The 12,921-nt window shown below is 40.8% G+C and overlaps 1 protein-coding gene and 1 long non-coding RNA gene across 7 annotated transcripts in view; one reads left to right on the plus strand and one right to left on the minus strand.

Annotated features, from left to right (window-relative positions):
• Positions 1–12,010, plus strand: part of hecw2a (HECT, C2 and WW domain containing E3 ubiquitin protein ligase 2a) — a 46,800-nt gene extending 34,790 nt beyond the window's left edge. For all 6 annotated transcript variants that reach the window (XM_040027476.1, XM_040027480.1, XM_040027481.1 and 3 more), the window contains 6 exons: positions 1–130; positions 214–360; positions 5,132–5,246; positions 6,800–6,885; positions 7,130–7,242; positions 8,461–12,010. In XM_040027476.1, the coding sequence (XP_039883410.1) occupies positions 1–130; positions 214–360; positions 5,132–5,246; positions 6,800–6,885; positions 7,130–7,242; positions 8,461–8,572 (703 nt within the window). In that variant the 3' untranslated portion in view covers positions 8,573–12,010. The remainder of the gene's footprint in view (positions 131–213; positions 361–5,131; positions 5,247–6,799; positions 6,886–7,129; positions 7,243–8,460) is intronic.
• LOC120730903 overlaps positions 13–12,921 on the minus strand; it is a 16,225-nt gene continuing 3,316 nt past the window's right edge. The window contains exon 3 of the long non-coding RNA XR_005695239.1: positions 13–28. This is a non-coding gene — a long non-coding RNA (uncharacterized LOC120730903). The remainder of the gene's footprint in view (positions 29–12,921) is intronic.

The raw sequence follows: 12,921 nt of genomic DNA on the forward strand, positions 1-12,921 counted from the left end.
CCCGTGTGACCTGAGTGATCTGGAGTTCCTGGATGAGGAGTTCCATCAGAGTCTGCAGTGGATGAAGGACAATGACATCGAAGACATGCTGGACCTCACCTTCACTGTGAACGAGGAGGTCTTTGGACAGGTGCGTCTTCAGTCTGTGGTGGCGCCCTGGAACAAGAAAAGCAGACCGCAAATTTTATGTGTTATTCCTCTGTAATTCTGCAGATCACAGAGCGAGAGCTTAAGCCGGGTGGGGCTGGCATCCCTGTGTCAGAAAAGAACAAGAAGGAGTATATTGAGCGAATGGTCAAATGGCGCATCGAGAGAGGCGTGGCCCAGCAGACAGAGAGCCTGGTCCGAGGCTTCTACGAGGTACAGTGCCGGTGTCACAAATGTTAGAGGTGTCAAAAAGACAAGATAAACAATGCTAAAATCCTCAAAGGGGTTTTAGGGGCATCCCCAAAATCCAACTAAAGGCCTCAAATAAATGCATAACTAAATAAATAAATACAACTTTATTTGTGTGGCATCTTTCACAACAAAAGTACAGAGAATTCCTCATGTGGGAGGACAAATTTCCAAGGGTATAGGCCTGAAAATTTCTGGATCAGATTTAAAGATTCGTCAGCTGCTTAACAGTTGAAATTCAAATTATATTTATGGATTATCTGAGTGGAAGCATACAGATAAAGAACAAAAATGGCACCCAGGATTGAGCCCTGGGGGATGCCAGAGAGTCTGAGGATGTAGGGGGAGGACAAAGCAAGTCTTGCATCCCTAGTACCAAAACACCATTCAAGGTAGTTTATAAGTTTATGATGGTCAGCCATATCTATATCTGTATTTGATTAGAGAAACTAATTATTAATTTATCTACAGCTTTTTTTGGCCATTTTCTGTATAAATATTGTTGTTTTTAGTCTACAATTGTGTGATTAAAAGGGGATCTATCATGCTTAGTTCCATCTTTGCTTGGTCAATCAGTTCATCTTCTGGCTAAAAGAAGCAGTTTTAGCTCCTCCCCATTCTTCTGATTGGCTGCTCCTCGCATGCAGAATGTTTGAATTAGCTGGGAGGAGCTTTTGCACTCTAAACTACCCATATAAGGATATCCCCTTTTTGTGACAACATAGAGATCCAAAAATAATAAAAAAGAGTGTTTAGTTCTGTTTTAACTTTCAGCTTCTGGTTCACAGGGATTAAGAACATGTATACAGGGAGTGCAGAATTATTAGGCAAATGAGTATTTTGTCCACATCATCCTCTTCATGCATGTTGTCTTACTCCAAGCTGTATAGGCTCGAAAGCCTACTACCAATTAAGCATATTAGGTGATGTGCATCTCTGTAATGAGAAGGGGTGTGGTCTAATGACATCAACACCCTATATCAGGTGTGCATAATTATTAGGCAACGTCCTTTCCTTTGGCAAAATGGGTCAAAAGAAGGACTTGACAGGCTCAGAAAAGTCAAAAAATAGTGAGATATCTTGCAGAGGGATGCAGCAGTCTCAAAATTGCAAAGCTTCTGAAGCGTGATCATCGAACAATCAAGCGTTTCATTCAAAATAGTCAACTGGGTCGCAAGAAGCGTGTGGAAAAACCAAGGCGCCAAATAACTGCCCATGAACTGAGAAAAGTCAAGCGTGCAGCTGCCAAGATGCCACTTGCTACCAGTTTGGCCATATTTCAGAGCTGCAACATCACTGGAGTGCCCAAAAGCACAAGGTGTGCAATACTCAGAGACATGGCCAAGGTAAGAAAGGCTGAAAGACGACCACCACTGAACAAGACACACAAGCTGAAACGTCAAGACTGGGCCAAGAAATATCTCAAGACTGGTTTTTCTAAGGTTTTATGGACTGATGAAATGAGAGTGAGTCTTGATGGGCCAGATGGATGGGCCCGTGGCTGGATGGTAAAGGGCAGAGAGCTCCAGTCCGACTCAGACAAGGTGGAGGTGGAGTACTGGTTTGGGCTGGTATCATCAAAGATGAGCTTGTGGGGCCTTTTTGGGTTGAGGATGGAGTCAAGCTCAACTCCCAGTCCTACTGCCAGTTTCTGGAAGACACCTTCATCAAGCAGTGGTACAGGAAGAAGTCTGCATCCTTCAAGAAAAACATGATTTTCATGCAGGACAATGCTCCATCACACGCGTCCAAGTACTCCACAGCGTGGCTGGCAAGAAAGGGTATAAAAGAAGAAAAACTAATGACATGGCCACCTTGTTCACCTGATCTGAACCCCATTGAGAACCTGTGGTCCATCATCAAATGTGAGATTTACAAGGAGGGAAAACAGTACACCTCTCTGAACAGTGTCTGGGAGGCTGTGGTTGCTGCTGCACGCAATGTTGATGGTGAACAGATCAAAACACTGACAGAATCCATGGATGGCAGGCTTTTGAGTGTCCTTGCAAAGAAAGGTGGCTATATTGGTCACTGATTTGTTTTTGTTTTGTTTTTGAATGTCAGAAATGTATATTTGTGAATGTGGAGATGTTATATTGGTTTCACTGGTAAAAATAAATAATTGAAATGGGTATATATTTGTTTTTTGTTAAGTTGCCTAATAATTATGCACAGTAATAGTCACCTGCACACACAGATATCCCCCTAAAATAGCTAAAACTAAAAACAAACTAAAAACTACTTCCAGAAACATTCAGCTTTGATATTAATGAGTTTTTTGGGTTCATTGAGAACATGGTTGTTGTTCAATAATAAAATTATTCCTCAAAAATACAACTTGCCTAATAATTCTGCACTCCCTATATGTATGTATATGAATAACATAAGGGAAAGCATAAAAGGTCCATTTTAAATGTGAAATGGCTTCTTTTTATCTTAAAGTGCTCACGACTGAGACTTTAGATGGCCCGTATGAGCAAGGGGACTGATTTAATGTTTTTATTGGTACCTGAACATAATTTTAAGTACTGACTTGAAAAATGCTTGTGCTTTATTGATGCCATGAGCCCCAGTTAAAATAACAATAAGTACAATTTTCTCCTTTATAGCACATAATAGGTATTATCAACCCCATCGATCAATACCGGTGATGCAGTATGGCTGCGTCATTGCAGTAGCTGGCTGAAAATCCTCTTTCTTTTTGAACCAGTGCTAACCCAAATGGACATCTGGCATTTGCAGCAGTGCACGATGATGCAGCTTCAAGTTGAAGGGCTAGATATGCTCACGATAATGCCAAAGGAGCAAATGACAAGTTAGCATTTAAGCGATCTACACTGTGATGTGCTAACTCTTTATTACATGTCTGTGATGTTAGCTCTCTTGTCATTATGGGCATTAAAGTAATTCAATGAAAAAGATTACCTGGAGGTACCTGTTGTGGTGCAGTAATGGCAGCTAAACCTGTACTCAAAATCCTTTGAAATATTGACAAAGCCGAGAATGCTTTCTAGTTAAAGTGCTGGTGTGTTAAGGTTTTAGTTATCCATCTCGCCTGTTTTATCTAGAGGGGTTGTCAGAGTGTTGTTAATCTTATTATTTTATGAGAGCATGGATAGCAGCAGTGGTGTAATGTAACTTACATATTTTTCTCACAAGTATTTCTATACTCTGCTACTTTCTACTTCTACTCAACTATATTTTGGATGCAGTATTTGTACTTTTTACTCCAGACCAAGTATTTTTAAGGCTCCACTGCTTCTTATTTTGTAGATTTTTAATATAAGCCTACTCATATATAACTCATATATAATTCTGCATTGGTTATGCCCCAGTAATATGATTCTGCACAATGAGTACTTAGATTATGTTAGATTACATTAGGCACTTTATGTAAACACTCACTGGCCGCTTCAATAAATATTAAGTCTCTTTCCAGAAATCATCAGCTGTACATTTACTTTAGAAAATCCACCCATAACAAGTGGATGCGCTACTTGGGTAACAACAAACTTAATGTGGGACAAACAGTAAGTGTACTGATCCTGAGAGGCATTCAGCATATGAAGGGCATGTCTTCTGAATGTGTGAAAAGGTGCTGAAATTTAGTCTATGTTTGTATTCTCCTTTATGCCTCAAATACCTTTAAAACTGTTGTTTCAGCTGCTTTTTTGCCTAGAGTTGTTTGGGTTTCAGTGAGGATCCATCAGCTCCATGCTTCTGGAGATAAAAATAAGAAAAGGGTCTATGTTATGACCACTTTTCCTTTTATTTGTGATCATTTTCTACAAAAATCTGCATAGCTTTGTGTCTTTGTGATCACTGATCACTAGTGACAGAAGGCGATTTGTTAACCTGCGGAGATCAAACGTGACAGCCTTTCATTAAAAGCTTTTAATGAATGAGACTTTAAGAAGAGGGTCAGAACCAGAGCCAATCAAAATGTGGGACAGGGAGACAAGAGATAAAAATGCTGCCCACCTGGTCACCCCGTGTGACTACTGACAACGTGACAGAACATGAAACATTAATGGAGTTGCTCCTCGGCTGAGCTGTATTATCAGATAGCTGCACTCTTCTTTTGCTTGGCGGATGTAGACAGAAGAAAGAAAATAGTTCCTGCACAAAGCTGCTCTCAACAGTTTGTAGACTTTTATTTTTTATTTTTTGAGTAACCAGGTCATTATTTCTGGACAGAAACATAGCTGCTGAGTTATTAAAATGGATTTTTTTGGTACCATAATGTAACTTCTACCATTTATTACATTCAAGAGAAGGCAGATGTCTCCAAAACTTGGCAGTCAACGCCAGAACAATTTAGATGGATAAACAGCGCTGCAGGCCAAAGGAAGAATATGTAGCTGTCCCTTTAACACTCCAGGAAAATAGATCTGATAGCCTGCTGTCATACAAAGAGAAGACAGAGTGATGAGGAGTGGGTTGTAATGTCTTTTTATGTCAGTTTTTTCCCCCCTTTTTTAAATAAACAGTATAAGCCCAAACCCGCTGCTTTAATCCCTCCCCTGGCAAGTCGACAGACATTTTCTAAATCCAGAATTTACTGTAAACAAACTGATGGAAACTTTTCCCACAGTGATGTGTCACTGCACAAAAAGGATCTTCCGCCAGCAGTCTGATGTAGGTGGGAGGACTGTGATAAATAAATTGTGATAGATAAATAAATAGGCTGTACCGTGTTTTCACCAATGTTTGTGTGTGTGGTTTGGTTTGTTAGGTGGTGGATGTGCGGCTGGTGTCGGTGTTTGATGCCAGGGAGCTGGAGCTGGTTATTGCAGGCACCGCAGAGATCGACCTGGCAGACTGGAGGAACAACACAGAGTACAGAGGAGGTATGGAAAGGGGGGGTGGAGGAACGTACTGACAGCTTAGCCTAATGCATGCCCCGCCTCCGGTCCTGCAACATGTTCATTCACAAGTGTGCCACAGCCACTAAACCTCTGCTCTGAGAAGTATTTCCTTATTCATTCATCTCAACTGGTCCAGCGATTTTAACACTCGGGGAGATGCAAGGAAATAAGACTACACACTACTAATAAAAACCATAAAAAAAATCCATCTTCACCCCGAAGAAAGTTCAAATAGGTGCATTTGTTTAAATGTCTCTAGCCCCTAAAATGAAGGTGGTTGTAATTCAGTTTTTCTTTCTACTGTTTGAGGGACACAAGCAGTCCTACCTATTTTGTTTCTGATACTGACACCTTGGCTTTGGGTGTCTACGGATATCAAATACTGATCCAAGACCAGCTGTATTCATGAGAATTATTCTTGTATGTGTATGTAAGCATCCGTGTCAGCTTAAAAACTGAAAAACATATATAAACATTTGCAAATGCATAGAAATTATATTTATTAGTGAAATTATGCTTGAAAATGGAATAAAATGAGTTAAGTGGCACAGACACATGACAGACCTTTATGTTATAGTGAGTGTACTGAAAAACTTTTGCAACAAGTTTATAATATCTCCAAACTGTTCATGCTTTGTTGCTAATTTAGCTCCGCTGTGAGCAACCAGTACACTGCTGCTCTCTTGTCGCCTTACAAATACAAGACAGCCACCTTAAAAGGGTTTTATGTTGAAAGGTAACAACCCTACAATATTAGAAAATATTAGAGAAAACCCGAACGATCAGACCCCAGTGACAGTAGGAAGGAAAAACTCAATTTTAATAGGAAGAAACCTCCAAAGAACCAGGCTCAGGGAGGGGTCGATAGCTGAAGCCTCTGACTGGCCTCAGCGTCAACTGACTTTGAAGAGGAAGAAGTTTGTTTTGGTCTTTATATGACTGCACCAGTGCCCAACTTAAGATAAGGAAGGATTAATTTGAACAGAAAACCATACAAAGCTACCCTAGAATAAAATTTTGAAGTTTGAAATGAACTGAACAAAGCCCCTTTAATTAATCTGAAAAGACTGAAGCCTTACCTGAAATTAATTAAGTTGTTTTTCACAATATATAATAATTCTCCTGTGAACAAGTGATTAAATTTGCAGGGTAACAGCTGTACTGGACTTCACTTAAGGTTACTCTGCAATAAGCTTCAAACCTTTGGAGTTATTACAGCGTATGCGGTGTACAGTCAGGCTGCAGGTGCCGGTGTCCAAAGCCATCACATTAAAAGGCTTTTTAGGGTTCTGGCCAGCAAAGTTGAAAAGCCGCCAGCAGCTGAGAGACAGAACAAAACTCGAGCTGACAATCGGCCATGACTCAGTGTCAGGACGCTTTTAATGGACGAATCGACTGAGACGCACCAAACCGCTGTGTCCATCAAACATTAAGCAGCAGAGCCAGCTTACAAACCTCAGGAACAGGGGGACGGACGCCCTTATTATTTGTTATTCGTCTGACTCATGCACCATCGCTGTCTTATCTCCCCACAGGTTACCATGACAACCACATAGTGATTCGCTGGTTCTGGGCGGCTGTGGAAAGATTCAACAACGAGCAGAGGCTGAGGCTGCTGCAGGTAGGGCACGAGGGGGAGCGCACGCACACAGGATGCCCCCGTGTGGACACCGCCTGCAATTACATTTTTTAATATGTTTCTAATTCTGCAGGAATGTCCCATTTATTTAAACAAGGTGTATTCAGTTTTCTGATTTATTTAACACTGAAACAAAGAACCTGAGAGTAAGTGAAATAACCCAGACTTTTTATGGCCTGAACACTGACTACATTTCATCCTTTTCTTGACTCTCTTCTCTCCTCAGTTTGTGACGGGCACCTCCAGCATTCCCTATGAGGGCTTTGCCTCACTACGAGGAAGTAACGGACCTCGCCGATTCTGCGTGGAGAAGTGGGGGAAAATCACCTCCTTACCCAGGTAACCTCACCTTTTAGGGACTATACAAAAATGAATAATAACAGAGACATTGTAGAGTGAATCTTTTCAAAATAAAATGTCCATAAATATGAAAGCTGATCAAACAGGTATGAATAAGGGCTTTAACGGGCTGTTTAGGTTGTTAAGGCTTCATATACGTCACCTCTGTTACTTTTTTTGTAAAATATGATGGGAGAGATAGGACACAATTTTAGGGCGTAAACACACTTAAGAATTTTAGTGGATTTATTTATGTGTTTCCCTATAGGGGACCAAAACCGACAATTTCAAACAAATATCTAGTAAACAAATAACTCAAAAGAAAACTTAATTTAAACTTAACTTAAAAGAAAATTTAACTGCCATTAAATCACTGAAAATACATAAAATAATGACATAAAATTTGAGACAAATTTATATTTCTGTATTCATTTGCGTCTTTCTTAATTTGATATAATAGGATATCAAATTAATTATCATACAAATTTGATATAATACGTATGACATTTACCTACCTTTTTAATGCCTTTTTATTTATTTTATTTTATTTTTATCACATTAATTAATTAATTAATTAATTAATTTTTATTTGTTTATTTTTTCTATTATTTTCTCCTGGCTTTTGCATACATACTGACATCATTAGACTAAAAAAATGGAAAATGTAACAAAAAATAAATGTTTAGGGGCTCATTACAAATGTTAAAAAACATAGATGCAAACATAAAAAAACAGAACCATCAATTTATGTCACATTTTATATAATAACAATTTACATACATTTTTTTTGGTTTGTTTCTAAGACAAATAAAATATTAATATTGTTAAAAATATATATTTTTTAAGTGAAGTGTTTTTTAAAAAAAATAAGCAATACTGTTTCTGATCAAAGATCATATTCTGATTTTGACGTTCATTCACAGCGTTTTAATTCATTATTTAAATGTTGTTTTTTTTGTATGTTTTTTAAACTGTTTCTATTATTAATCCATCTGCTTTGAATGCAAAGCACTTAAGGTCAACTCTATTGCTATTTCTAAATGTTCTCTATAAATACAAGTGACTAATAAAGACGCAGCATACCTGCAGCTCTGTAGGGTATAAGTGCAGCATTTTTCTTTTTGGGTGTATTATTTGACAGGAACAAAAGCAGAAGAAAAATCTAACAGATGACTCATCTCCTCATCTGTTTCATAAGGTCTCGCTGTGTTTCCACAGGGCTCACACTTGCTTTAATCGTCTGGACCTCCCGCCCTACCCGTCCTTCTCCATGCTCTACGAGAAGCTGGTAACCGCTGTCGAGGAAACGAGCACGTTCGGCTTGGAGTAACCTCAAATTGGCCGACACCCAGGAGAGAGAACCATCTGGAAATCTGTGTTCCTCACTTAGAGGCATTAAAAATAAAACTAATATCCTCAAAAGGCAACTAAACCCCCCTCCCTTCCCCTCCCTGGATGACGCTGCTGTTTTTTCCGACTGGCTTTACATCACTCGGCACGCCGGCTTTGCTCTGATTCTCCACCTCCGACAGCTTCAGGACAAAAGACGGAGAATCGGAGGACGGGTTGAAAAGCTGTACAGTACAATTTCTTGTTTTCATGGTAACCTTTGTTCACTGAGCCACATGTGTGCTTTATCTCTTTAGTTAATGGCCTTGGTTACTGGATTTCTAGCACCTCCTCCTCCTCCACCTCCTCAGAGACAGCTGCTCCAAAAACCCACTGAGTTCCTTTTCCCTTCTCTGGACCTCAAAACTGTGCCCGTCCCGCTCCGGGGCTGCAGTGATATGAACTATAAGACACACCAATCACCTTTGCACAAATACACACTTAAGCATTGTCTTTGTATTATGAGTGCAAACCAGTGTTTCCCCCGAGAGTCTTCATCGGCGCGGGAAGAAGTGACATTTTAGTCTTTAAACCGAACGCTGGCTGCTTGTTCGAAGAGAGGGGACACACTGGTGTGCACAAATACACACTGAAAACACACCTGTTCTCACAGTTTAGAACCCCGAATGAGCTGGACATGGAGTCGCAGGTCATCGGCGGTGCTTGTGCGCAGCGTCAGTGACACATTGTGGTAATGACGGCAGGTTTGAGGTCAGGACTGTTACCTTCAGTTACTGCGACACCACAGCCCAAAAACATAAAAAAAACCCATGTGACACATGAACGGTTTCAACAGAAGCGCAAGGTTCCTGTCTTACAACACATTTCTCATGAGCAATAGAGGCACTTTCTGACATAACACACAAAGTCCTCCCCAGCCAGTGAAAGTGATGAATGTACCAAACCAGTGACTGAATGTATGAACCTCGAGCAGGAAACAGAAGTTGAAAGGTTTCAACATAAGCGTGACTTGGTTTGTTTAAGCACTGATGATTTAGAAATGCAATGATGGCTCATGAGATGCATCTATGGTGCTGCCAGCTTGCTCGGGGGATCAGGGCTCAAATGAAAGAAATGCCAAACTAGGTCACAGGTCGTAACATTTCCTGGGAGGAAAACATTTTACTGATAACAACCCTCAAAAATAACCCAATTCCTTGATTAAACTGATCATTGGGCTCATTTTTATGGTTTTTAATGGCTTTATTTGTGTTTATCGCATCTATATTCTTTCATTTACCAAGGATGCATATTTTAAAGTGTTTTAACTTAAATATTTATCTTTTTAAATCATTTTTTATGCAGAAGGACATCTCAGTCTGTTAGCCATGCACTAACATTAGTCACTGCAAAACATCACAATGCAGTAATTAGGAGGAGAAAATTACAATCATATCAAATTTTATGCCGTTAAAAATATATATATATTTCACTCATGTAACACTTTTCATGGTTAGACCAAAAAGATCCCCAAAATGATAAAATAGAAGTCACTGATGGAGTGCAGTTGTGAGGAGAAGACAAAATGTTTTCTTTGCAGCTCTCAGTTCAACTCAGACTTTGACAGGACAGTGGAAGGTCAAAATAATGGCATATACCCATCACTTTTTACATTTTACACTTAACTAATCATCACAAAAAGCAGATCCACGATTTTAAACATCATGTATAGCAATTACTACTGTTACTGCTAAAGTAAAAGAAGGATTTAGGAATAAAAATCCACATTTTAAGTATCAAAAATAAATTTCTGGTATTTTTAGAAAACTAAACTGCTTGAAAATTGTTTAAATTAATTGCATTATGGTGCTTTTAAGTTGCATATAAACCTTTGCTTTCATAGATGTGCAGCATCTGAGGTCCAACTCCCCCTGAGCAACGCAGTGGCCGCTTTGATGCATCGCTCTAGTGAATGGCTATTAGATGTACCATGAGGCATTGGTGGGATTATTTTAGTGCCTCTTGGGAATGAAGTTTTATTTCTTTGCAAACATGTGACCAGATCCAAGCGTCTCACTGTAGGAGCTGCAGTTTTTAAAACAAAATATCAGATATCAACACCAGAGGGCAGCAAAGTCCCACTCAACTCAAACAACCAGTGGTCTGGTCCTCTCTGAGTGGCTTCCTGACCAGGGTAGATTATGATGATGATGATGGCCTTGTACTTTAGAACTTGTTGCATACAGTCCATGCCAGACAGTAGTTTTGTCTCTGAAGCATGTGATCGAACATTGAGTGCACTCACACACACAAACTCATTTTCTACAGGGTGCATGCAAGATTACACCTACTGTACAGAGTCCTGTTGGAGTTAGACCACAGGGGCTGGAATAGTGGTAGAGATCCCCACCTGCGATGCGACATGTGTGGGCAGACTTTTGTATCTCAGCCCCGCCTCCCTACCCACACCTCTCGCCCACCCCCGCCCTAATAATGCATGCAGGATCTTCCTGGTCAGCTCCGTGAGCTGGACCTGGTAGAAACTCCTAGGTGGCGTTGTGTTATAGCTCGATATTGCATGCTGAAATAGTGCAACACACTGTCCTTACTAGCTTTTTTTGCATGAGGATATTGCTATACATTCAGACAAAGGGGTGAGGGAGCTGGTTAAATTGTGCCACTCCAGTTGTGGCGCTCCGGTTGTGGCGCTCCACCTGAGGCGTGCGCCCTTGTGCTCACCTGGCACTGTCGTACCTTTAGCTCGTGGGAACAAGGCGGAGGATGATGGTGTTTGTTAGCTCTCTCCGTGACAGTGGAACGGCGAGTATTTCGGCAGCATGCTTCGAAAACTTCACACGTGCGTGTCTGCCTGTCTCAGTCACAGGCTGATGGTCATGGTTCATTGCTGAACAGGTAATGGATCAATAGGGCTGCTTTTGATTTTGTGAGAGCACATGTATGTGTACCATGTGTGCAGTCCTGTTTGTCTCTTTGTATATAAATGTATATGTATGTCTGTCCTGTTGTGTGTTTAAATATATATATTTTGCACCGGATGTACCAAAGGTTTGGGGCTTGCAAAGTCAACCATTAGGCCTGCTCTCTATTTCAGTCGATCAACCACACGTTCCCCCCTCCTCCCCACCGCTGTTTCTGGCTCACAGAGCATCACCTCATGTTTGCTTGAGGAGCAGATTTGTGGCATGGGCAGCGACGCTTCACGTTAGGATATTCACCCGGTTGGGTCAGTTTCGGTTCACCATCACTTTGAGGCTTTTCAGGTGCAGATGAAGACTGCTGCACCGCTCGTCTTTCTGTGTACATCTGACAGGACCCGGCTCCAGTTTTCAGAATTCCACTCTATGCAAAGCTCCTGTATGTGTGTGTGTGTCCATTTCACTCCAATGATTGTAATAAAAGAACAAATGGAAAATTTTTATGAATGATTCACGATCTTACTTATCTTTTACTAAAGTTATCTAATATACAGTGGCTTGCAAAAGTATTTGGCCCCCTTGAACTTTTCCACATTTTGTCACATTACAGCCACAAAAATGAATACATTTTATTGGAATTCTATGTGAAAGACCAACACAAAGTGGTGTACACGTGAGAAGTGGAACAAAAATCATACATGATTCCAAACATTTTTTTTTATACAAATAAATAACTGAAAAGTGGGGTGTGCGTAATTATTCAGCCCCCTGAGTCAATATTTTTAGAACCACCTTTTGCGGCAATTACAGCTGCCAGTCTTTTAGGGTATGTCTCTACCAGCTTTGCACATCTAGACACTGAAATCCTTGCCTATTGTTCTTTGCAAAACAGCTCCAGCTCAGTCAAATTAGATGGACAGCGTTTGTGAACAGCAGTTTTCAGATCTTGCCACAGATTCTCGATTGGATTTAGACCTTGTCTATGTTTTGTGATAAACCATTCCATTGTTGCCCAGGCTTTATGTTCAGGGTCGTTGTCCTGCTGGAAGGTGAACCTGCACCCCAGTCTCAAGTCTTTTGCAGACTCCAAGAGGTTTAGTAGGCAGGGATAGCTCAGTAGGTAGAGTGGTGGCCCCATGATCGGAAGGTCGGGGGGGGTTCAACTCCACTGAACGGCTACCCTGAGGTACCCCTGAGCAAGGTACCGTCCCTACACACTGCTCCCCGGGCGCTGCATTGGTGGCTGCCCACTGCTTCACTGGGCGAATGGGTTAAATGCAGAGGAACTATTTCCCTATGGGGACTAACACATACACATTATTACACATTTCTTCCAAGATTGCCCTGTATTTGGCTCCATCCATCTTCCCATCAACTCTGACCAGCTTCCCTGTCCCTGCTGAAGAGAAGCACC

Source organism: Simochromis diagramma, unplaced genomic scaffold (assembly GCF_900408965.1).
Source record: "Simochromis diagramma unplaced genomic scaffold, fSimDia1.1 OVJJ01000343.1, whole genome shotgun sequence".
Lineage (NCBI taxonomy): Eukaryota > Metazoa > Chordata > Actinopteri > Cichliformes > Cichlidae > Simochromis > Simochromis diagramma.